We start from the raw sequence: 21,713 nt of genomic DNA, 5'->3' as shown, positions 1-21,713 counted from the left end.
CACAGCCGTATCAAGCCCCCACCAGGCTTAGCTAGGACGTCATACTGCATTGATAGCCGCAGCATAAGCTATAGTCTATACTACTACCTAGACGTTGCCCTGCTCTGAGTCCGCGAAACCGGTTCGCCAGCCCAGGCGAGGGATCACCGGATATGCATAACTGCCAGCTACAACTATCCGCGTGGACTTTCATTAAGACTACCTCCAATGGCTGTTCCAGGACACTGGTATAACTGGTATATGCGACAGGAGGTGGCAATCTGTGGTGGGGTTCGTTCCCGCTGAGCCCCGCGGTCCACAGCAAGGTTTCTCATCGCATGAGCTCGTTGATCCTTGGCAGAGAAGTCAATGGAGGCCTTCTTACAGACATGTGCTGGCCGAAAGCCCAACCGGTGACATGCTCACACGTTAACATGAATTTTGAGGACTGGTTTTATGTTACTTATGCTCTCGCTTATTGTGCTCCTGGAGTATTATCTTCGAAGGTTGTGTTTCGTGGCAACCGAGGCTTTGCTTCCGAGAGGGTCCTCTCCGTCTTTTGGCTCTTTTGCCTCTTTACCTGCATGCCTGTCGAAGTGCGCTGTCGCTTTTGGAACTCGCCGCTTTTAGAGCTCCATCGGGCCGCCACGGGCCAATAGACGAGCCGTTTCAGCTTCCTTAGCACTGAGCTCTCTCATCCGCACCGACCCGCACAGGTCAACTCTGCAATCCAGATCTCGATCCCGCATCCGGCCCAATCCGTGCCAACTGCGCTTCCGCCTTCCAGAAAATTTCCCCGTGTGTTGAGTCTGAGCCTCCGCCTCCGCTGTAGCGAAACCGGCCGACTTCTTTAACTCTCTCCTGACGATCGCTTGACTAGCGCAGAGAGACTCATCCTCATCTCGCCCCAACAAGGTTCTCTTGTCTGCCCGGCTGTGCCTTCACGTCCTCTCCACAGAGGATTCTTTGCCGTAGGCGGCCTTAGGTCCCCGACATATCATTCTAATACACGCACACGCACTTCATTTAAACGAAGATACGCCGTTTTACCACACATGTCAGGCCGTAGGTAGCCGAAACCGCAGATACAACACCCGTGTACGGCCTCGACACCGGCGCAATGGCTGGTTACGCCGACAACTCTGAGCCGGTAACGCCGGCGGATGAGTTCGCTCCGAGCAACCCAACATCGCCGGGCTCCATCGACGACTCCTCCGAGGCGAGCACGCCCCTCGATCCGCCCAGCTCCGGCTCTGACGCGGTACCTGGACTCTCGCCGGGCAGCGCTAGCGATCTGCCCCGTCGGATCCCTGGTCTAAGGACGTTGTCAGATCCGCAGTCTACTGCGCCTATGAGCCCCAGCTCCAGCGTTACCGGCTTGTTGAGCACTGTGAGACGGCCGACCCCAAGCGCGAATGCTCTGCCTTCGGACATCATGCAGAAGGCACGAGCCCTGCAAGAGCAGCGCATGGGCATGGCGGGCCGGGGAAGCGGTGGGCCCACAGGCATGAGCAGGGACGTCAATATGAAGGGACCCGTCGCCGGCGGGCTAGCGGGTGGCCTGCCATCCAACCTCAGGTTACCGGGTGGCATGGGACGGCCCCTCCCTCCGGGGTTCCCGAAATCTGCACCTGCGGTTCCCGGCATAAAGAAGCCCCCGAGCTTGAGCGAGAGAAGAGCCATGAAGCTGGGAAATCTTTCCGGGTCCGGAGATCCATCACCATCCGGAACGCCAAAACTGTCAGATTTAGGGGCCGATGCAGGCAAGCAGCCCGCCGTGAACGGGGAAGGGCGCGGCTCCAAGCTCAGCGACTTCAAGAATTACATCGATGCAGACAAGGGCTGGATCACATTCGAGGGTGCCGCGACGATCACCCGCACGGGGGTCAACTTTGCGAACGGCCAGACCTTCTCCATCTCGCTCGACGAGATCGAAGTGCTCGATGAGTTGGGTAAGGGGAACTACGGCACGGTCTACAAGGTTAGGCATGCAAGGCCAAAGGCGCCCCGTTTTGGTCAGGGGTTGAGCAGATTCAAGATGTCTCCTGCCTGGCAACAATCTGCGGTTGAGACAGGCGAGGCCGGTGAAGAAACGTCACCAAATTCGGCCGGGAGCGGCGGACGGGCAACCACAGGGGTTGTGATGGCCATGAAGGAGATCCGGCTCGAGCTCGACGAGGCCAAGTTCACGACGATTCTCAAAGAACTGGTCATCCTACACGAATGCGTCTCTCCTTACATCATTGACTTTTACGGCGCCTTTTATCAGGAAGGCGCAGTGTACATGTGCATCGAGTACATGGACGGCGGCAGCATCGACAAACTCTACGCCGGCGGCATCCCAGAGGATGTCCTCCGCAAGATCACGTTCGCGACCATCATGGGCCTCAAAACGCTCAAAGACGACCATAACATCATCCATCGCGATGTGAAACCGACCAACATCCTGGTCAACACCAACGGACAGGTCAAGATCTGCGACTTTGGCGTGTCGGGCAATCTGGTGGCCAGCATTGCCAAGACCAACATTGGGTGCCAGAGTTACATGGCGCCCGAGCGCATCAGCGGCGGTGCTCTTGTCGTTGGCGCACCTGGCGCCGCGGACGGGACGTACGACGTGCTGAGCGACATCTGGAGCTTGGGTTTAACAATCATCGAGTGCGCTCTGGGGAGGTATCCGTACCCGCCTGAGGTATCGAGTACCATCTTTAGCCAGCTCAGCGTACGTTGCTACTTTACTCCCACTCCTCCCGACTTCCCAGATTGCCAAATATCCCCTCTAACATGTTCTACTTAGGCCATCGTAGAAGGCGACCCTCCCGACCTCCCCACGGAGGGCTATTCTCCGCTCGCTCGCGACTTCGTGCGATCCTGCCTCAACAAGAATCCAAAGAAGCGCCACACGTACGCGATGCTCCTCGCCCATCCTTGGATCAAGAGCCTAGGCAAGCCCGAGACGATCACCGAGGACGCCGAGGCGGAGGAAGCGGCTGCCGATAACGAGTTGGCCGACGCGACGGGCTCGCTGAGTCTGAACAACCCGTCGGGCTTGATAGGCGAAGGAGATTACGAGGTTGCCGAGTGGGTAAAAACCGTGTTAGAACGGAAGAGGGAGGGTTTGTTGCAGGAGCAGGCCGAGAGGCCTGCGTTGCACGCTGCGCCGCTGGATTCGGTCAGTCCGGCTGGGAGCCCTCTTGGCGGGATCAAACCATGAATCGTCGGGTGTTTTGGTCGGCTTGTGTTCCAGATGGTTCAAGCGATGTGTACATCATCGACGGCTGGAGAAGTCCGGGAGGGGAGTTATCCAAGGGGACAAGGAGAGGTTGTTCGTTTCTTGAATTGTGTTTCCTGCTTTTTTAAGAATGACAGGAGTGCACCGATCATTCCTGGCGGATGAAACGGCTGGCTTGTTGGGTGGTGAACATAACATACCCGGTACCTCGCTTTGCTGACAAAGGTCCGACCTTCCATGGCTTGCTTGCTTGCTTGGATGAACGGCGTGTCCCTCGGCATTCTCTTGCTGGCTCTCGATGTTCTGGTGTCATTACCGCACGGCGTCTTGCAGACTATTTGACGGCACTGTTGTAGACAGATTGCAGGGTCGGCATTGTTCTCAGAAACGCAATTGTCTTTTGTGCCCAGGATTGTGAATCTGAGAGAGGACAGTACCTAGAGGTTGGGGAAAGCGGTGCGTGATGGTTGGTGTCTGCTAATAAGGTTGGAAAGATGAAGCCGATCAAATGTCCCTTATCGTGGAGAGCAGCCCGAGTAGTGAGATCGAGACTGCTATGATGTTTACGAAGAGAAATTAATGATTGTATAACTGGATGGTGCTCTCCGCTATCTGGCTATTACAAAATACATAAATGAAACAGGGAAGACGTCCCGGTGTGTTGTAGGTATCAGGCTTGGTTGGTATCATAGACAAAAAGAAACACGTCCGCCGATGGGTTGCAATCTTGATCCTTGCCGGTCCATCCATCATCATCATCTCATATATGTCGTTCGCTTCTCTTCTATTCATCAAGCTGTGTTGTCGTCCATTTAACCATTCATTCGACTTCTCCTCTTTATTATTCCCGCCCAGGCCGGCGAGCTCCATAACACCCGGATCTATTCAGGCATAATCGCCCTTAACCCGGCTCGACCTCCGCGTGGCGGACCTCCTCCATGGCCACCAGGACCGGCGCGTACGGCCGGTGCTCGTAGCAGCAATAGCGGGCTCCCGCTTATGCCTTGCGAGGAAGAAGAGGATGGCGCTGATCAAGAGCGCGGCCCAGGAGCCCCAGGCGAAGCCGAAGGCATACCGTCCCAGCGAGGCCGCACGTCCGGCGTCGGCAAAGACATTCCGCATCCCGACGAAAGTCGCCCTAGTCACCCCCCGTTTGTTTAGCTCCATGCGTCCCCCTCCCACTCATTACAGTACGCGAGAAAAAGAGAAGGTGATCCACTTACGTCATCAACGACACAGCAACAGTCAAAAACACCAACCCGGCCAGCGCAATCAGCCCCGCGAGCACGGATCCAAGCCGACTGCACAGCGCCAGGAGCCCGGCCCCGAAGGCCAGCACCTCAAACAGCAGCGCCAGCAGGAAGAACACCCACCCGAAGCGCCACATGTACCAGTAGTGAAACGACGTCGTCCCGTTGCCATAGCGGCCGATCAACGGCGCCGGCACCCCGCCCGCACCGCTCGCCCAGGCGTCGCCGAGGGGCAGCGCGGGCCGCGAGGGGCCGCAGTCCAGGTTGCCTGCTCCGCACACCCGGAAGTAGGTCCATTGCGAGATGGATCTTGCGCCCGGGATGCCCGACGTGTCGGCGCGCAGGAAGTAGGTCTGTCGCAGCGGCGACGTGCGGGTGATCCCGGAGAGGATGATGAACCAGAGGAGTACGAGCGAGGCCGCGAGAAGGAGGAGGGCGGGAGCGGCCAGGCGGGCAGCTGAGTTTTTAAAGAGTTGTGTTAGTGCATGCTACGGGTCTGTCTGGCTGTCTTTAATTTTCTTGCGTGCTAATGAAGGGAACTTACTTCGCGCCATGTTCAGCGGCCAGCTATGTTATCTGGCTCGGTGCCCCTAGCGCTTGGGTATGGAGTTGAAGTGAGAAGAGGTCTCGGGCCGACTTTAGATGCCGGCGCGTTGCAATCGAGTAGGGGTGATTGAAGCTGTGGTTGACTTGCGCCGACTGGATTTCACACCTGATCAATGCCGCGCTGCAGCCCAACACCGGGGGAGGCAACCGGATGGGAGTATCTGGCGATGCCCAAGAGCTCTCTGGATGTAAAGTTACTGGGCGTGAAAGGTGGACTCAATGTGAAACCGACACGGGCAGCTGTGGGAGGGCGCCGAGTACATAAGTGAAGAAGCTAGAGGTTCACGACAAGGACAACCTCAAGGAGCATCGAGTTACCGGCTTACGGATATGGCAGAAGGTCAATGGAAGGAGTAGAATAAAGGACACTGGCAAGCCACGGTTACCTACGTGGGTGGGCAGATGCCCAACGTCTCTCCATCCCTATCAGGTCGATCTCAGACTTCCATCACAATTGACGTTGCCCACCTCAGACAAGAGCCGTCGTGGGTCCTGCAAATGCAGCTGAGCTCGAGATGACGCATGTTCACGCATGTGCTAGCAGACACAGTTCTTGGCTGCATTGCCGATCCAATCATAGGTGAGCTTGGCGTCCCACACACGAGATGTGCCGTCTCCCTCGCTGCCGACGTCATTTTTCAAGGTCTCCCTAGCCGGCTTCACACAACTACTATCTGGTAGGTAGGGACCTAGTGTATCTACAGAGCGGCTCATTGTCGCGCGCTCGAAGGTTAGGGTGTTACGATCCAAGCTGTCTGGACGAGGGCATACTGGACTGTGCTGCTCTAACCTCTGAAGTGCTCTCGGGCAGCATTATAGGGTGGACAGTTTTCAGCTTCAGCTCAGGGGTGACGGAGAGAGAACACCTGTCGACGAGTACTTGAGAAGGTCTCAGACCGTTCCATTTGTCACTTCACTATTGGTTCATTGCGCCACCGCTGATCACTGGATGATGGCCCGCCAACCAGGACCGGAGCACATGAAATAAATAGGTAGATGTATGGAGCGTACACATGCTGTGAGAAACCTCGTCCTCGCCTCCTGTCAATGTCAAACCGAGCTCAGGCTCGCTCGGTCACCAGCCTCAGCGCTGACAATCGGAGGCCCGCCTTGTCCGGCTCTTCAACCTCTCTGCTCGGCATCAAACAACCAATTAGGCCCGAATCCTCTGTGGCGCAATTGGTTAGCGCGTCTGACTGTTAATCAGGAGGTTGGAAGTTCGAGCCTTCCCGGAGGAGGCGGTATATTCACTTTTGCACCTGTACTTTTTGCAGTGAGGACATTAGACTACCAGGTACATATTGTTCAGGGAGTCTTTTTCCTTGTCCTGATTGTCCGGCGAGTACATACCTCCGTAGTATTGCCACCGTTGAAGCTGCCAATGTAAATGCTCCCTGGTTTCGGAACAATCTCATGCCACCGTACACGGTTCGCAAATTGCAATCCTACCTACCTGAGACTATACCAGAAAAAGACAGATGGATATTGGAGTAGATATCTTCCCACATAGTTGAGAGTTGACGATGGATCTGCGAGCTCACGAGCGTGCGATGACCCGTGGGCCGGCTCATTGTTCTGCCGTCACCTGCTGGACTCGGCAAAGTCCAGCACCTCTTCCAATGATAGTATCTCGTACGGTCCAAGCCCCCAGCCCAAGCCGTCCTCCTTCCTCCCTGGTGTCCTCACCGCTGTGGCAATCATGTAATCCTGTCCCACGGACCTCAGGCACATATTCACGTCCTCGACCTTGTTCCCCTTGAACCTGATGTCTATCCGTCGAATCACCTCGGCGTCCTCACCGTCCCTGTCCTCTTGCCCGCCCCCTTCACGCGCGGGCACCTCCCACCCAGCCGTCGGCCGCGGCGGCCGGAAATCCACAAACTCCAACTCCCTCAGCCAGTCCGCCAGCAGCGCCTCCCCGGTCAGCTTGACGTACGCCTCGCGCAGCGCCCACAGCGCGTAGAACGCGCGCAGCTTGACGTCCACCAGCTGCTCCGTCGTGGGCGCGCCGCCGCCGCCACCCACCGAGGAGGCCATTCGCAGCAGCACGCGGTGCTTGAGGTAGGCGACCTCGCCCGGCGCGAACACGTCGGCGTGCATGTCGACGAACGCGGGCCAGCCGTCGCGCGCGATCATGGCGTGGTCGCGCGCCCGCCGCTCGCTGGTGCACACCACGTCGACGCCCACTTCCACTCCCACTTCTGCTCCCGCTTCCGCTTGCCCTGCTTCTCTCTCATTTGTGGAGGAGGAGGGTGCTGTTCGTGGTGGTGGTGGTGGGTGGTAGCCGGCCACGGCGATGATGGCCACGATGCCGGCCTGGTGGGAGACGTTGAAGGACACGGGTTGCGCACCGGTGGCCGGGTCGATGTAGACCGGCTTGGTGCGCGCATCGCGGGTGAAGGCGCCGTCCGGGTTGTTGTTGTTGCTGTTGTTGTTGTTGTTGTTGTTGTTGTTGTTGTTGTTGTTGTTGTTGTTGTTGTTGTTGTTGGCTGTGAGGAGCTGCGACCAGGGGGTGTGGGATAGCTTGGCGACGGCGTAGTGCTTCAGCAGAGCGGAGGCCAGCGCCATTTTCGCGTCGCGGGGATGGTAGTAGCGGAGTATGGCAGTGCGGGCGGATGGGGGAAGAAAGGAAAAGGCGCGAGCGGCCTGCGATGAAGGTCAGGGGCTGTATTTCACATCGTCTTTGCGATTGGGGGCGCAAGGGTTGAGGGGTTGCTAGAGAGGTGTGACTGAAGAAGATAAGACGACTCAGGAAGATCGATGAGAGCTAAGTCAGAGACTCACATGAGTCTCGAGTTGCTGGGTGCTGGTGACTTCGGGGAACCAGGAGCGCGTGTCGAGGATCCATTGGGCGAGGATCGGCTGCTCGGCAGGCGACATTTTGCCGGGTCCGTCCGTCAGCGTGCTTTGAGGATTGCTTGAAACCTTATTGTTGCGACATATCAGGAATTGTAGGATTCGGGCAATGTTGGGGGGGAAATGAGTTTCGGCGTCGTTCTCATCGGCTTACAGCCTCATCCACGGGTGCATCGGAAGTAGTGAAACTAAGAGCGACGTGTGGGATTGGAGACTGCATCGGCAGCGTGCGCGAGATTCATGCAGTGCGACTTGAGCACCAAATTACGCTCTAGTTGGAATACCTGCAGAACTTCGGCTCGTCGACACCTTTTGAATGAATACTCATCACCCCGGCCATTCCCCCGCCAGTGAGAGGGAACGAACCTCCTTTTGTCGCCCGGCACCAAATCTAATCGTCGGCCCCGTCCGGCGAAGATCCCGGGTCCAGCCCTAACAGGCCGGGCCGGACCGGACCCCACTTCGACAAACCTGCGTCTGACCTCGCTTCTGGAAGGCTGAGCATACCTTGAAGATGCGAGTCGCAAAAGTTCTGCTCAAGACGAAATTCACATAGCCGGGTAGACAATACACTCGTGACGCGGAAGCAATAGAAGTTCCGACGCTCTATAACATCTCGATACAGCATGCAAAACAAACCAGTGATGCCCGCTATGACCATACCTTTCCCGAACCGAAAGCTGACACAACTCATCCCAGACGCCAGCATAGGCAATGCCTAAGCCGCCGGTCTCGGGTGACGGGGAATGCTGACAGAGAAAACAAAGAGGGACTCGGAAGACGACTGTGACGCCTCCTTATCCACCCCATTTTCCTGGCCACCCCCGTTCTCCCCTCGGGGTTTGGTCTCAGATTCACCCTCCCCGCTATCTTTCTTGTCCTCGGCCGAACCGCCCTCGACTCGCTGCTGAACAACCTTCCCCTCACCATCAACCTCAACAATGACATCCTCCGTGTCTAAGCTCCCGTCCTCGGTATATCCCCACATATCCTTCAGCTCACCCCTCCACCACCCCGTCAGCCACAGCGACCCAGTCACGCCGGGTACCAGGTACAGCAGCGCCGGCTGCCCGTGGCGGGTCACCAACATGACGATGAGCGTGACAAGCATGCCTGCGGCGTAGCCGGCGAGGGAAGCGTAGAAGTACGGCTTGGGGAAGGCGGTCGCGGCAATAGTCTCGCTTGCTTCAGGGACGGGCCACAGGCGGCCTAGCGGTGTGGCCCAGAAGCGGTTCCCCCACTGACCGCGGGTATCGACATAGGGGGCTTTGACGCGCCGATAATGGGTCGTGGTTGTGGTGGTGGTGTTGGTGACGCCGGGCGCGCTTTCCGACGTCATTTCGGTCGTGAGTTGAACCGGTTCCAGCTTGACTTGCTTTTGGTAGTGCTGGAACAGGTCGAAGCGCAGCGCGAGGGCCATTAGCATACCGGGCACCACGATGTCGCCGAGGCCGAGCATGCTGACGCCTTTGGGTCCGGTGAAGACGAGCTTGATAGGCGCATCGATGTTCTTCGCAACGGTTATCATGTAGGGGCTATCAAAAGTCAGGACCTCCCATGGAATCTAACGCGCGCAGGTTGGCAAGGGAGGACGTACGTGTAAAAAACCATGACTATGTCGTAGACGAAGAGGCTGGCTAGGATCATGGTGCCGATGCTGAACGACGTCGGAGAGATCATCATGAAGGAGACGTAGCACATGGCAATGCTGAGGAGGTTGGACAGCGCATCCCACCCAGTCCGGTGGTAAGCCACTGCGGCCGCCCCCGCGAAGGCGAAGCCCAGGATATCGCTGGCCCGGAGGTTGAACGTTTCGGAGAACACGCCACGCATCATGAGCACGAAGGACCATTGCTCCTTAAGCAGGTGGCGCAGATTCCAGAGCCGGCGCCTTGACCGGTCTGATGGCGCCAGGCTGGCTAGACGGCCAGGCAACGGGGTTTCCCTACCCTTGACGACAATTTCTTCGCCAGTCTCCCGATTGATGACATACTGGCAACGGCGATCCCGGTCAATGTGGTAGACCTGGCCTTTGCCGTCGACCCACACGGCCGGAAAGATCAAACTTGCCAAAATATCCAAGGCGTCCCCGGTAAGCTCGCCCAGACCGGTGATGGACATGACACCCATGTAGGTCCGGAGGATTTTGTTCAAGATGGCTGGGTCCTCGAGCCATTGGATCAGATAATAAAGGCCGACCAGGACGACAGCCAGCATGACTGGGAACCTGATGGCATCCGAGGCGTCGAGACTCTCGGCGAACTTCTCTTCCTTCCGTCTTTTCTCCCCGATCTTGAGCTTGGCCAGTGCGGCTGAGGGTGGTCGGCGGAGCGAGCCATGGGCGCCTAGCCAGATGATGATCATTGCACTGACAATCACAAGGACGTACTGTGATTCCAATAGCAACGAAAGGGCGAAAGCTGGTGAAGCGCCCGTTTCGGTAAGGCCTGGTGTAGACGGGGAGGATAAGTCGGCCACATCGGGCGGATTGGTATCCGACGCCATCGCCACCTTGAAGGCTGCAGACACCGCGTGGGAATTCAACTGTAAAGAGAGAAGAGGACTGCCCGAAATAGCGTGAATGCTATATATCAATGCTTCGATGTGGGCTCCATAAGTCAGAGACAAGTAATGAGTTTCAGCGGTTGTTGAAATATGCTGATGGAAACACTAGGCCTTCCCAGAGGTTCTTGCCGCTTCCTTGAGTTGAGCTGCGTCCTTCGTTCTTGTTATTAAGATAGGTAGGTACGAATACAGGTTCTGAATCCGATCTAACGTTCTAAGAGTCCTGACACAACGTAGAAGCCACACTGCATTTCGCTTCATGGGCCCCACACAATTCAAGATCCAGGGTTCGGGTTACTGAGTACCGAGGTACTGTTCGTAATATCGTGTACTGTCTCACTGTGTAAGATACATATTCCCACCTGAAACTCAGTTTTGGCGCTGACATTATGGCCACATCAATTGCAGCATTCAACGAGTAGACAGGATGTAGTTGCGTTTCCATTGAATTGCATCCCGTGTTTGGTCATCTGGCTCAGCTTCTCTCCGGGTCAGAAAACGGCCAAAGCTTGACGAATCCGTGCCAAAACAGAAGGGGCAAGTGCCGTGCACGGTGCGCGGGGCATTTGCTGCCAGGCATCTTCGACTCAAACCCGTCCATTCTCCAACTTCATCGGCGAACTTTCAGGCTGTCGTCAAATTCACAATGGATTCCGGGCCTATGTCAGTGGACAGCTCAGCCATGGATGCGCCTGCTCCGTCCAAGAGCACCGCAGACGAGCCGAAGTACGGTGGGCATTCACGGTTCGAACTGGAGTTGGAGGTCTGCCGATGTCCTCGTCTTTGCGCTGCGCCACGCTGACAGCATGACAGCTCGTTCAATCTCTCGCCAACCCCCTGTACCTCAACTATCTGGCCTCGCGCAAGTTCCTGACGAACCCGGCCTTTGTCGCGTACCTCGACTACCTCCAGTACTGGACGCGGCCACCTTATCTTAAGTACCTGACCCATCCCACCGCATCGCTCAAGATGCTCCAGCTCCTGCAGCAAGAGAAGTTCCGTCAGGATATCATGAGCCCGGACCTCGCGCAGGCCATGATGGTCGAGGGGGTGAGGGCCGCCGTGGAGTGGCATCGCGAGGCGTGAGAAACGGGTCCCGTCAGAGAAGGAATGTCACAAGAGGCGAGGATCGATCGAGCGTTTAAGACGACAACCCGCTGATGCGAAGTCTTGGACGTCCGTCGCGTTGATGTCTTGCGTCTCTATGTCCAAGAGCGAGTGGCTTCTTACACGGAAAGCTGCGACGCAACTGGAGACAACCAGCAGGCACAAACCGCAACAGCACACCGCGACGCGCGGCGTGGAGGAAGCCTGGGAGTTCGGGCGGAGAGAGAACGAGCAAGGGGGAAACAACCCTGCGTAGCTCGGAAATCGAGAATATGCGCCCCTTGGGTGAGCAAACCCATAAGAGAAATACCAAACCAAACGAATACCCACCCGTAACTCCTCGCAATGCCCTGTGAGAAGATGCTGCAAAGCCCATCCACCCATACGCAACCCAGGCCACACACCATCCATCAATTTTCTCTCCACCGATGCCCACACGTCATGCACTAGATGACGCCCTTCGTCAGCCTATCCCAAGATCACGCGGGGGGACGTAAGGAGAAAATGGATTGTGGGAAACGGACCTTATAGAACGTAGTCATCGGCTCATCCGCACTGCGGATCTGCACCTGGAAGAAGGCGGCCTCGTCGCCGTCGCAGTCCGTCGCGGGACACTGTATCCGGCCCTTTTGTGCGTTGTCCCACGCCCCAGGCCCGCCAAACACGTCCTCCTTCTCCTTGCGTGGGAAGTTCTTGCGGGAGTAGATGGGCATCTCGATGGCGTGCTGGTACGGGCAGGTGCGGCACTCGAGCCGGTTGTTGCCCGTGTCCATCCGCGAGAGGATGAGCAGGTTCGCGCAGTAGGGGCAGACTTGTTTTGGACGAAGTCAGGGGGCATGATTTGGGAGATGATGGGAGAGCAGATGCTTACAGAGGATCGGCATTTTGGTCTGTTTATTGTTGTTGGTTCTCAAGACGGTCTTAATGATACCAGGTACTCAACAGCAAGATATTGAAGGGTGAGAGTAAGGCAAGGCGCTAGTGATCAAGTCTGTGAGAGTTAAGTTCTCCTGAGCTAGTTCTGACTGGTGGGTTGCTTTTTGTTGTGTACTGAGGTTGTACCGCAACTCCAGGCGGCCGATGTCCCTGGCTTAAAGTTCTGTTCTTCAAACTTCCAGGTTGAATGGCTTTTATTAGTGTCCTGGTTCGCAGATGTCATCACATCTCACATTGGCTTAACGAGAACCTCGAAAACTTTAGTGGGGCAGCAGAAATCGGCAGGGAGGCGATGAGACGAGAGGACAGGCCATAACCCTAACCCCGGTTGTGCTCGCATTGTGGTATGTGTTGGCCTTGGTGCACTCTTATAGCCAGCACCGTCAGCCAGTATCTTGGAATGATATTTGTTGGAATCAATAGCTGAGATTCGCTTCATTTTGGCTGACTCAGGTACCTACAGTCCGCGCGTACATGTATACGCCTCGAGGAGGCAAAGGGCACTATTACATACCTTACACAGTAGTAGAGTCTGGCTATCGCAGTCCCTCCGCTGAAACGAGTGGGGTCCCCCGAAGTTGCCCCCAACCTTTGGCGGGGCTATTACACAGCGGCGGTAAACACACTGCGCCTCCTGGCGAGGCCACCGCACGTTCCGATCACACAAACGGAAGCTTAGAGTTGATTCCAAGAAACCGAGTACCTAGATATCGTACAGAGAGTCATCGTACGATATCTCACCCCGATACTTGCGACGCCTGCTTTGGCACCCGTCATCCACCACTCACCAGTACCTTCCCCCTTCACTGCAGAGTGCATTTTGCGCCGTCGCCAGCAGCCCAACCAGTCACCCTTAAACCGACACAATGGCCAACCACGCAAAGGAGGAAGAACACGAGGTCAGCCAGCCTTCCTACCCCTGCGGCCCCCCAAGCTGACCGAGCCCCTGCTAACCCCATCCGTCCACAGGGAGCCTCCACGCGCGAGCTCCTCATCGAGGCCTGCCGCCGCAACAACACCGACCTGCTCCACGAGATCCTCTCGTCGCCGGGGCTCAAGGACAACGAGGACGCGATCGCGCAGCTGCTCAACACGACAACAACAGTGCTGGGCAACCACCTGTACCACGAGGCCGCGTCGCAGGGCAACTACGAGATCATCGACATGCTGCTGGACCAGCCGGGCTTCGAGTGCGACCCGGTCAACCGGGTCGAGGGGGACACGCCGCTGCACAGCGCGGTGCGGTGGATCAACAGCGAGCCGCCGGCGCAGCGCGAGTTCGGGAACGCGCTGGTCGAGATGATGCTCGAGGCCGGGTCGAATCCGCGGATCAAGAACAAGGGCGGGCTGACGCCGCTGCAGCTCGTCGATCCGCGGAACGAAGGGCTGAAGGAGGTGATTCGGAAGCATGAGTATGCCACGCTGAACGCGGGCGATTTCGTCAGTGCGGACGAGGTGAAAGGGGCCCAAAAGCTGTTGGCGGGGCAACAGGCGCAGGCAGATGGGGCCGAGGAAGAGGAGGAGGAGGAGGATGACGCCGAGTTCAGCGGGAGCGACGAGGAGGAGAGGGCCGAGTGGGAGAGGCGGCGGAAGGCGAAGAGGGCGTGACGAAGTAAAATTGGTCCTTACATAATGAACGACGTCTCCACATACACGCTGGCTGGATAGATGGCAGCTGGCTTTGTCTTCGGGGGCGTAGGAGTCTGGGCGCCTCCGGATGCACTGGGGTGACATTCTGGTGAAGCGTTAGAGGTGGTGGCTTCTGCTTGGATGGCACGTTCATGCGCACTCGCCACGCTCGAACCTTCTTATCCGGAGCCATTTTTAACGGAGAAAAAGGCGCCTGTATGAATTCTCTAGGTTGGGAGAATGTAGGGTCTACACACGCCTCAAAAGCGAGCAACGGGCCTCCTAGGTGGAACCCCAACCTCTGCTAACTACACCCTCCGCCAGGTATGTATGTACAATACAATATCTATCTCGCCAGACCGCCATGATCTCTGCCATAGGTACCGTAGCTAGGTACCGTCACCCCCTTAGACCATAAACAAAGCCATGGCCACCGCCAAAACAACTCCCACAACCCTCCACCCCGTTTCTCTGCCCTTTAAGTGCCCAGTCGCCTCGCCCCTCTCTACACTCCCACCCCTGATCCGCCTCAGCGCATCGTCACTCAACTTCCTCCCCTGGCCAACCTGCTCCACCTCATCAGCAAACCTCCCTAAGATATCCGTACTCCGCATCCCCCTCGGGCAGAAGCGGACCTCCCAGCCGCCGCCGCCTGAGGGCACCACAAACGTGCTGGCGCGGTCGTCAAACGCGAAGCTGTAGGCATCGGGACACACCCGCTTCGCGGCTTGGCTGTAGGCCGAGGGCTTGCACGTGTCGGGCGAGTTGAAAGGGCCCGTGCAGCAGTCGGCGGCGGTGTGGTAGGCTGAGCAGGGGGACAGGCAGGGCTGGAAGGCCGGGCGGTTGTTGTCGTTGCTGTTGCTGTTGGGAGATGGTGAAGTAGATGAAGTGGATGAAGGGCGACGCTCCCACCAGGGGAGGCCAATGGGTCTTGGCAGGGCGGAATGGAGCAAGGAGGGGGGACACCAGGTTGAGAGGGTGGCGTCTGTTTGGTAATCCTCAAAGGGGTAAGGGTAGACCGAGTGGGTGAAGCGGAGCCTTGAGTTCGACGGTGAGGAAGAGGCGACAGGCGTGAAGATGTAGCCTGCCGTGGCGATGCAGGCTGGGTTGGTCAGGCTGGGCGGGATCCAGGTGGTGTTGGCGGCCGGGTGGTAGATGATGGCTAGCGGGAGGTTGTAGCCGTCGACGAGGGAGATGTCGTAGAAGGTTTGGTTGTTGGAGCTGCCGCCCTGGAGCGTGAACTCGGCGAGGGTGGTGGGAACTTGGCCCTGGGAACCATCCATTTCTGTTACCTAACCGTCTAGATATTCTCAGTTCAGCGCCGAGGACACTTACCGGGAACTCGCAGTCCAACTTGCCAAAGCAGTCCCCCGTCCGACACGCCGCTCCGTACCCATCCGCACCGCTGCGATAGCCCGCCCCGCTGTCGTCACTGTTGAACGAGCAGTTGGTCCTCCCCCAGACTCGCCCTGCCCAGTCTGGACTCACGAACAGTGTCCTGCTGCCGCCCGGCGCGAGCTCGAAGCCGCCTGTCCCGGGCCCAGTGCCGTTCTGAGTTGCGATGCCGGGCCAGATCGTCTCGCCGCAGCTGTTCGCGATGGTGAACGGGATTGCGGTCGAGTTGCTCGGGGTGATGGCCATGTTGGCGGTGGTCATGTCGATTGGCGTGTAGCTGTTCGGTGTCAAGACAGACGCAACGGCTCTCTTGGTGATTAGCAGCAGCGAGAGGAAAATTGTCTTGGAAAGTCTGCACTCTGTTGATCCTCCTGCTCGAAGACGAAGACCCTTTGCTGATGGGCCACCTTATCGAGCGACAACCTCGGACTGAGTCACCCGATATCCTGAGGTAAGAAGGGCATGCGACGGTGAGCATAGGAACGAAGAGAACGACTCGCCGTTCGCACGCTGGAAGCGGTCCGCAAGGCAATGGACATCCACCTGGCACAAGAGTCAATATAGATTCTACTAGGTATAAAGACAAGAGGGGATGTGAGATAAGGGGAGCCAGGGAATGACGGCGGGAGATGTGGAAACCTGAGGGACAGGCGGATAATGCATTCAGCAACGAGAGTGGAAAAAAAGAAGGAAGAGATTCAGAGAGTGGATGCTGAGGTCACCTCAACTGTCGTTTGATTTTCTACCACCTGTAGTAGACTTTGCGATGGTTCCTTGAAATTCCAATGGTGTCTCTCTTACAACGGAAGGCGAGAAGAAGGCCGCCTTCTGCCGGGGTTGCCATCCCGGCATCGTCTCCGGCAGGAGCCCTCGCCTGAGGCCACAAGCTGATGACTGCAATGCTGAAGCAGCAATCCGGGAGCCCCAAGGCTCCGAGTCTGGATCCATATCCGGTGGACGAACCCCGGACGGCACAGAACTGCCGTGATGGGGGACGCTGTCCGTTACCGTCATGCATGATGTAAGTAGGCACTACTAATGTAATGTACTTCAGCTTCCATCGAGTATATAACTTCTTTTCCATCTCTAGGGTCATCGACTTAACAACAGAAATCAGGCTCGTATACGCTTATTTCGTCACTTCGCCTTCCCTGATTCCCGCGAGGGGTTTCGTGGCCGCCCATAACCAAGCAGTTGGGCACAGGACTTGATCATTGTCACGTTTCCGCATACCGCCCCCCACCTCGTATACCGGATTATCCTCCCCGTTTTCTCTCCTGCCTCCTCATTTGACTCGCCTACGCCCCCAGGTTCCCAAGAAGTGCTTTGAACAATTAAAAACCGGATCTGCGATATCGCCCTATGTATGAGCTTCACGCTGCCAGCTATGCGAATCACGCCCATTTTCCTACTTGAATTGAGACTGAGGTATCACTGCGGAGACCGAATGCGTTGAAGAAAAAAAGTAATAACTCCCGTCCGACAAGCCGCTTTCCGTCTCTACCGGAACCGTGCCCTGCACCGGCCCATGACCTCGCCTTGGCAGACGAGCTCGGCGCTGAATTCAGAGCCGTCCAGAGTCAGGTAAATGTCGAAGTAGACGCGGTAGAAGGTGCCCTGCGGTGTGTCCATACGCTCGAAATCCTTCTCCAGGTTCTTGCGCGATAGATCCGACGTGAGCGTGACCACCTCCTTGATCCCTGTTCGAAACGTGTCAGCGGCAGCCCCTCTCCATTTATCTGCAGTGCATGGATAGCTTACTGGGATCCTTGGTATACTCCGGACAGACGTCGTCGTCACAGGCATACAGAATGTCCTCATACATGAGCGTTGCCCCTGGGGCGACCTGGCGGAAGAAGGACACCTTGACCGGCTCACCGATCTTGACCTTTTGGCCCTTCTGGACGAAGATCTGGCGAGTGAACTTGCAACGGTCCTTCCCGTCGAGGGATGGCACGCGGTACGCTTCCGGGTGGTAGCCTTCCTTGAACGGCTGCAGCGTGGCCATGAGGTAGTGCCGGCGGGCAACGCGGTGGGTAATGACCCTCTCGGTGATACCGGCTGTGACGGCGCCCTTGACGATGGCAGCGACCGAGTCCATCGGCCGAACCACCTTGGACTGGAACTGCGGCGGAACGTGGAGCTTGATCTGCTGGAAGAGGTATTCCGACGCGCCGAACCCGCCGACGACTAGAATGTTCTGTAGTGTCCGGTTCTGCGCCTGGATGGCAATGATCTGGTTCCGGACGAGCTCCAGGATGCGGTTGACGACAGGCTCGAAGCACTGCAGAATCTCCTCGTTGGTGAAGGTCATGTAGCCCTCCTCGATGCCCGCCTCGGGGAACTCGGCCTCGATACCAACGTCCACAGCCCACTTCTGACCGTTATTCCGGAAGTCGGCCTTGATCCGGTTCTCGAAATCCATGATGCACTTCGCATACACCCGCCCGGCCGTCTTGGAGCCATCGGGCAGCTTCATCTTCCTGATCTTGGTGCGCAGGATGTTGCTGAAGTTCCGGTTCAGCGCCGTCGAGCCGCACGAGTCGCCGGACCCAGCTGTGCATTCGGCCACCGTGAACGGGTTCTCGTCCTCGACTTCGTATGCGATGAGATCGACCGTACCGCCACCGCAGTCGACGATGAGCACGGCATCGTGGACCTTGAGGTTCAGCAGACCAGTCTTGGAGCAGAAAAGCGCCGCTGCCTCGGGCTCGCTGACCAGCGTCAGGCGGTTGTCGTTCTCGTCGCGGAGGAAACCGGCCTGAATGGCGGCGGCCCGCGTGGCAGCCTTGCCGGCATCGTTCCAAATGGCGGGGACGGTTAAGTAGTATCGGATGTTTCTCTCCTCACGGTTGAACACCTCGCCCAGCGTCTTTTGAAGGGCTGCCCGCATGGCCTGGCGGAGCTTGAAGAGGTAGTCGGCCGCGACGTCAATCTCCGACTTCCCTGGCGGCAAAGGCGGCAGATTGATGGGATCGATGTATGTGTTGCCCGACAACATCAGCTGGAGTTTGAACCATTCTACCTTCTGCACCCCCGGCTTGGGGTAACCCGTGGGGGCGAGAGCATCGGCAATATCGGGGCCCCAGCCAACCACTTTCTGGTACTGGTCATAATAGAGCACGGTCGGGATCTGAATGAGACCGTCGGCATTAGCATTGGCATTGCCATCTCACCCATGGCTGCCCGCACGCACCTTCTGCTTGGTGTAGGAGCCGGCACCCGGCCATTCGGTGATGATGTCTTCCTTGGCTTCGTTGTTCGTGGCGAAAGCGAAGGCAACCCCGGAGAATGTGGTACCCTGCACAACCAGCAGTTGTTAGAGTTAACTCTTGAATCGCAGACCGGGTATCGCGCAGGAGGGCACGGCTGTGTTGCGTACAAAATCAATCCCGACGATCAACTGAGCCTTGCTCCGGCTGTTACCCTCAACCTCGGCGGCGGCATTGCGCTGGTACGGAGCGATCGGGCCAGTGGGCTGCGGTGCCACCGGCGGCGGGTAGCCGGCAGGACCAGCATATCCCGGGGGACCACCAGGGACCGGAGGAGGACCGCCTCCCATGACGGGGGGTGGGTACCCAGCAACCGGAGGGGGCCCGGTGTTGATGGGCGGAGGGCCTCCAACCATTTGCGACGGTGGAGTACGGGTCGGTCCTTGGTTCGTGAGCGGGCTTGTTCGGCCGACGGGGCCTGGAGGGCCTGGCGGGTAGTTCGCGGAGTAGCTGGGCGGTCGCGGACCAGCACCTGGATGATTCATTGGAATACCTGCGTGAGGGAGATTGGGTGCACTCGTCGGGACGGGACCCGGGCGCGAAGGGAAGATTGGCGGTATTTGGGGGGGTCCCGGAGGCGGGGTCGGGCTCTGATGTACGCTTGGACTGGGGCTGGGACTCCCCGTCTGCTGGGGTTGGATCGAGGCGCTCGACTTCCGTTTACCGAAACCAAAGCCTTTCAGGCGAGAGTTCAAAGAGCTCATAAGGGAAGGGCCAGGTTAATAAGAACGGAGTCCTAAAGGAAGGGCACAGATGGGGGAGGGGGCGAGACCGAGGGGAGGCTGTGGGCGGCGGCGGCGGGCTGGGCAACCCAAGAAAGAAAGAGCTGAATCGGGGAAAGAGGGGGTAAATTAGCTCTCCGTGCTTCAGGGACTGGGGGGTGCACTAGGACTCCTGGCTGCGGCCGGTGGGTTCACGGCTTTGCGCGCGACCTGTGGGCGCGGCTCGCACTGCTTGCTTGGTTACCCTTAGGTTGGATTCCGTCCTGTCTGCAGGTGGTCATATAAGTCCCGCGAAAAAGTCCTTGATCCCGGTAGGTCTGTGGCTGAGACGACTCTCACGCACCTATACGGTACCTTAAGTTATTAAAACTCGATGGCCGGGTTTGTAAGGCTGAGTCCGTTGGGGTCTCAGGGGATTGATGTTCGCACCGCCAACGCGGGGAAGCCGTGGCTTGCTGACGCTATACGTATGTATCGTACGTACTCCGTACCTTACATACTAGTACTACATACTAGCAGCAGACGAGAACGACAACAGGCAAATTCGCCTCAAGCGCGACGAGACCGTATTGTAGATTCCCACCTTTTTAACATGGAGATGGCAGACCAACATTTCAGCAGCCTGGTTTTGGGCAATATCGCATTCGCTCTGTCTCCTCAGGTGAGCGGGCGGTATTACGAAAGTTACAATACAGTACACCTGAACGAATAAGATACCCACCTATCCGTACCTTACTTTTGCCCGTCCTCCGCTGCTCTCCGCTGCTTGACCCATTGGCGTTTCCTTTGCCAGGTATCCGTACTCCGTACGGATCTGTACTATCATCAAGTATCGAACACCTCGAATGACTTACATCATCAAGCGGGAAAGAGATCAGTGCATACCGTAGGTCTATCGTCCACAGCCTTTTGCTCTGCGCACCTGGAGCCCTTCGAGATAGGCAGGCACGGCAGGACAGCGACAGTCAGACCGATCGCACTTGCCACTGACAAATCTCAACAGGTCATGTCAGGCATCACGATGGGTGGGGTTCAACAACGGTGATCGCCAACTCCTGTCCAGCCCCACGAGCTGCGTTCCAACTTTCGGTCTTCTTCTGCCGCAATTTGGCCCCGATAAAACGTTCCAGGGTTAATCGCTGAGTATCACATTCCTGCTAACGTTATGTTGCTGGCGATGGCCAAATGCCAAACATCCCTTGCCGCCGCCGTTCTTCGCTGCACCCGACATAGAAAGCTGAAAACGAAGCGGGGGCGACTTGCAGTGGCAGGATCTGCATGAGAGCAACTGATTGCTGGCCCTATGGCACATCTCGTCAACCTGAAGGGTCAGGGCGGGTAACGGTATCTCTGTGCTGGTGCAGTGGTGCCTGACCTAAGCCCAAACAGGACATCTTGGTAGGACCTTTGCGTAGGACTTGGAGTCCTTGTTGTGGGTCTGTGGCTGAGCAAGTTGCCTTGCTCTGCTTGCCAGCGGCAACCGACCAATCAACGGTCTCTGGGGAGGTATGCTTGCGCCGTCCGTTCGCAGTCGTCGTCCTCGATGGCGGACAACTGCTGTTGTTGACCTGAAGGCACAGGTGGGTGTACGTCGTACTATCAGATATACTGTGCTCATCGTCAGGCGGCATCGGCCGCCTATGGATGGGCACCTCATGCTCAACTTTCCTGGTCTCTCATCGGTTCGGGCAACAGCTTGCAAGCTGAGCATCCTCAGGAGGAATCGCCTATGAACGAGGTTTTTCCTTCATGAGCCAACGCACCCTGGCCAGTTTCATGCTGCATGTGAATGCGCAGAAATGCTGTGTGATCACCAATGTCCTCAAACGACCGTTCCGTCAAAACCATGTGCTCACAAGACCAGGGACTGCCGCCGTTATGGGCCGCAAAAGACCGGCTGCCGGAACCTGGCATTCCACCGCTTTGCCGTCCTGGCTCGAGCCTGGCCTACCCAAGACGTTGAGGATCGCCACCAATCGGGGAATGGTGGGATTCGGTGTCGCCAGCGGCACAGCATCGAACGCCCGTCTCTCCCTCCTTCTTCGAAGGGGCAGCAGTGTATGTATGTACCTACTCCGTACATAATCCCACGCGGGGCGGGTTGCGCTCCAGTTCTGCTGGCTGCTGCGCCGCTTTGAATAAGCTGACCTTCTTCGCTATAGAC

The 21,713-nt window shown here is 57.4% G+C and overlaps 9 protein-coding genes and 1 non-coding gene across 10 annotated transcripts; 4 read left to right on the top strand and 6 right to left on the bottom strand.

Moving 5' to 3' along the window:
- Window positions 1-704: 704 nt before the first annotated feature.
- B0T15DRAFT_58125 (kinase-like domain-containing protein) lies at window positions 705-3,236 on the top strand. The gene is made up of 2 exons (XM_062871088.1): window positions 705-2,701; window positions 2,777-3,236. The coding sequence occupies exons 1-2, from the start codon at window positions 1,100-1,102 to the stop codon at window positions 3,191-3,193; spliced, it is 2,019 nt and encodes a 672-aa protein (XP_062726759.1). The 5' UTR covers window positions 705-1,099; the 3' UTR covers window positions 3,194-3,236.
- A 532-nt stretch (window positions 3,237-3,768) lies between these two features.
- B0T15DRAFT_58130 (SUR7/PalI family-domain-containing protein) lies at window positions 3,769-5,269 on the bottom strand. Its single transcript, XM_062871089.1, has 3 exons — window positions 5,006-5,269; window positions 4,435-4,918; window positions 3,769-4,349 (listed from the first exon to the last, which is right to left on the bottom strand). Exons 1-3 carry the CDS (start codon window positions 5,013-5,015, stop codon window positions 4,097-4,099), a joined length of 747 nt encoding a protein of 248 aa, XP_062726758.1. The 5' UTR covers window positions 5,016-5,269; the 3' UTR covers window positions 3,769-4,096.
- Window positions 5,270-6,231: 962 nt separating this feature from the next.
- B0T15DRAFT_t23 lies at window positions 6,232-6,305 on the top strand. Its single transcript has one exon. It is a non-coding gene; the product is annotated as a tRNA-Asn (tRNA).
- A 343-nt stretch (window positions 6,306-6,648) lies between these two features.
- On the bottom strand, window positions 6,649-8,239 carry B0T15DRAFT_426777 (uncharacterized protein; the record flags this gene model as incomplete). The annotated part of the gene is made up of 3 exons (XM_062865658.1): window positions 7,852-8,239; window positions 7,574-7,713; window positions 6,649-7,492 (listed from the first exon to the last, which is right to left on the bottom strand). Exons 1-3 carry the CDS (start codon window positions 7,945-7,947, stop codon window positions 6,649-6,651), a joined length of 1,080 nt encoding a protein of 359 aa, XP_062726757.1. The 5' UTR covers window positions 7,948-8,239.
- B0T15DRAFT_408401 (signal peptide peptidase-domain-containing protein) lies at window positions 8,240-10,772 on the bottom strand. Its single transcript, XM_062865337.1, has 2 exons — window positions 9,521-10,772; window positions 8,240-9,458 (listed from the first exon to the last, which is right to left on the bottom strand). Exons 1-2 carry the CDS (start codon window positions 10,426-10,428, stop codon window positions 8,642-8,644), a joined length of 1,725 nt encoding a protein of 574 aa, XP_062726756.1. The 5' UTR covers window positions 10,429-10,772; the 3' UTR covers window positions 8,240-8,641.
- A 362-nt stretch (window positions 10,773-11,134) lies between these two features.
- Window positions 11,135-11,574, top strand: B0T15DRAFT_489613 (SOH1-domain-containing protein; the record flags this gene model as incomplete). Its single annotated transcript, XM_062866611.1, has 2 exons — window positions 11,135-11,251; window positions 11,302-11,574. The coding sequence occupies 2 exons, from the start codon at window positions 11,135-11,137 to the stop codon at window positions 11,572-11,574; spliced, it is 390 nt and encodes a 129-aa protein (XP_062726755.1).
- Window positions 11,575-12,005: 431 nt separating this feature from the next.
- Window positions 12,006-12,404, bottom strand: B0T15DRAFT_385981 (uncharacterized protein; the record flags this gene model as incomplete). Its single annotated transcript, XM_062864305.1, has 2 exons — window positions 12,006-12,041; window positions 12,120-12,404. Coding segments are annotated over 2 exons (321 nt in total), but the record flags the coding sequence as incomplete, so codon positions are not given.
- A 993-nt stretch (window positions 12,405-13,397) lies between these two features.
- On the top strand, window positions 13,398-14,139 carry B0T15DRAFT_482130 (uncharacterized protein; the record flags this gene model as incomplete). Its single annotated transcript, XM_062866080.1, has 2 exons — window positions 13,398-13,430; window positions 13,501-14,139. 2 exons carry the CDS (start codon window positions 13,398-13,400, stop codon window positions 14,137-14,139), a joined length of 672 nt encoding a protein of 223 aa, XP_062726753.1.
- A 214-nt stretch (window positions 14,140-14,353) lies between these two features.
- On the bottom strand, window positions 14,354-16,056 carry B0T15DRAFT_57595 (thaumatin family-domain-containing protein). Its single transcript, XM_062871008.1, has 2 exons — window positions 15,496-16,056; window positions 14,354-15,428 (listed from the first exon to the last, which is right to left on the bottom strand). Exons 1-2 carry the CDS (start codon window positions 15,814-15,816, stop codon window positions 14,568-14,570), a joined length of 1,182 nt encoding a protein of 393 aa, XP_062726752.1. The 5' UTR covers window positions 15,817-16,056; the 3' UTR covers window positions 14,354-14,567.
- Window positions 16,057-16,853: 797 nt separating this feature from the next.
- Window positions 16,854-19,669, bottom strand: B0T15DRAFT_57604 (uncharacterized protein). Its single transcript, XM_062871010.1, has 4 exons — window positions 18,938-19,669; window positions 18,752-18,856; window positions 17,317-18,688; window positions 16,854-17,255 (listed from the first exon to the last, which is right to left on the bottom strand). The coding sequence occupies exons 1-4, from the start codon at window positions 19,529-19,531 to the stop codon at window positions 17,056-17,058; spliced, it is 2,271 nt and encodes a 756-aa protein (XP_062726751.1). The 5' UTR covers window positions 19,532-19,669; the 3' UTR covers window positions 16,854-17,055.
- Window positions 19,670-21,713: the final 2,044 nt, after the last annotated feature.

This window comes from Chaetomium strumarium (assembly GCF_033439665.1).
Source record: "Chaetomium strumarium strain CBS 333.67 chromosome Unknown B0T15scaffold_1, whole genome shotgun sequence".
Lineage (NCBI taxonomy): Eukaryota > Fungi > Ascomycota > Sordariomycetes > Sordariales > Chaetomiaceae > Chaetomium > Chaetomium strumarium.
This window is presented reverse-complemented; position numbering and strand designations above follow the sequence as displayed.

What these genes read in the sequence shown, in the direction of transcription:
- B0T15DRAFT_58125 (XM_062871088.1), top strand. Translation starts at nt 1,100, where the DNA reads ATGGCTGGTTACGCCGACAACTCTGAGCCGGTAACGCCGGCGGATGAG. An exon ending in CCATCTTTAGCCAGCTCAGC is followed by an intron (nt 2,702 to 2,776) that starts GTACGTTGCTAC and finishes TGTTCTACTTAG; the next exon opens with GCCATCGTAGAAGGCGACCC.
- B0T15DRAFT_58130 (XM_062871089.1), bottom strand. An exon ending in GTTGCTGTGTCGTTGATGAC is followed by an intron (nt 4,350 to 4,434) that starts GTAAGTGGATCA and finishes GGGGGTGACTAG; the next exon opens with GGCGACTTTCGTCGGGATGC.
- B0T15DRAFT_408401 (XM_062865337.1), bottom strand. Translation starts at nt 10,428, where the DNA reads ATGGCGTCGGATACCAATCCGCCCGATGTGGCCGACTTATCCTCCCCG. An exon ending in ATAGTCATGGTTTTTTACAC is followed by an intron (nt 9,459 to 9,520) that starts GTACGTCCTCCC and finishes GACTTTTGATAG; the next exon opens with CCCCTACATGATAACCGTTG.
- B0T15DRAFT_57595 (XM_062871008.1), bottom strand. Translation starts at nt 15,816, where the DNA reads ATGACCACCGCCAACATGGCCATCACCCCGAGCAACTCGACCGCAATC. An exon ending in AGTTGGACTGCGAGTTCCCG is followed by an intron (nt 15,429 to 15,495) that starts GTAAGTGTCCTC and finishes GATGGTTCCCAG; the next exon opens with GGCCAAGTTCCCACCACCCT.
- B0T15DRAFT_57604 (XM_062871010.1), bottom strand. Translation starts at nt 19,531, where the DNA reads ATGAGCTCTTTGAACTCTCGCCTGAAAGGCTTTGGTTTCGGTAAACGG. An exon ending in GCTCCTACACCAAGCAGAAG is followed by an intron (nt 18,689 to 18,751) that starts GTGCGTGCGGGC and finishes GGTCTCATTCAG; the next exon opens with ATCCCGACCGTGCTCTATTA. An exon ending in GGAGTATACCAAGGATCCCA is followed by an intron (nt 17,256 to 17,316) that starts GTAAGCTATCCA and finishes CGTTTCGAACAG; the next exon opens with GGATCAAGGAGGTGGTCACG.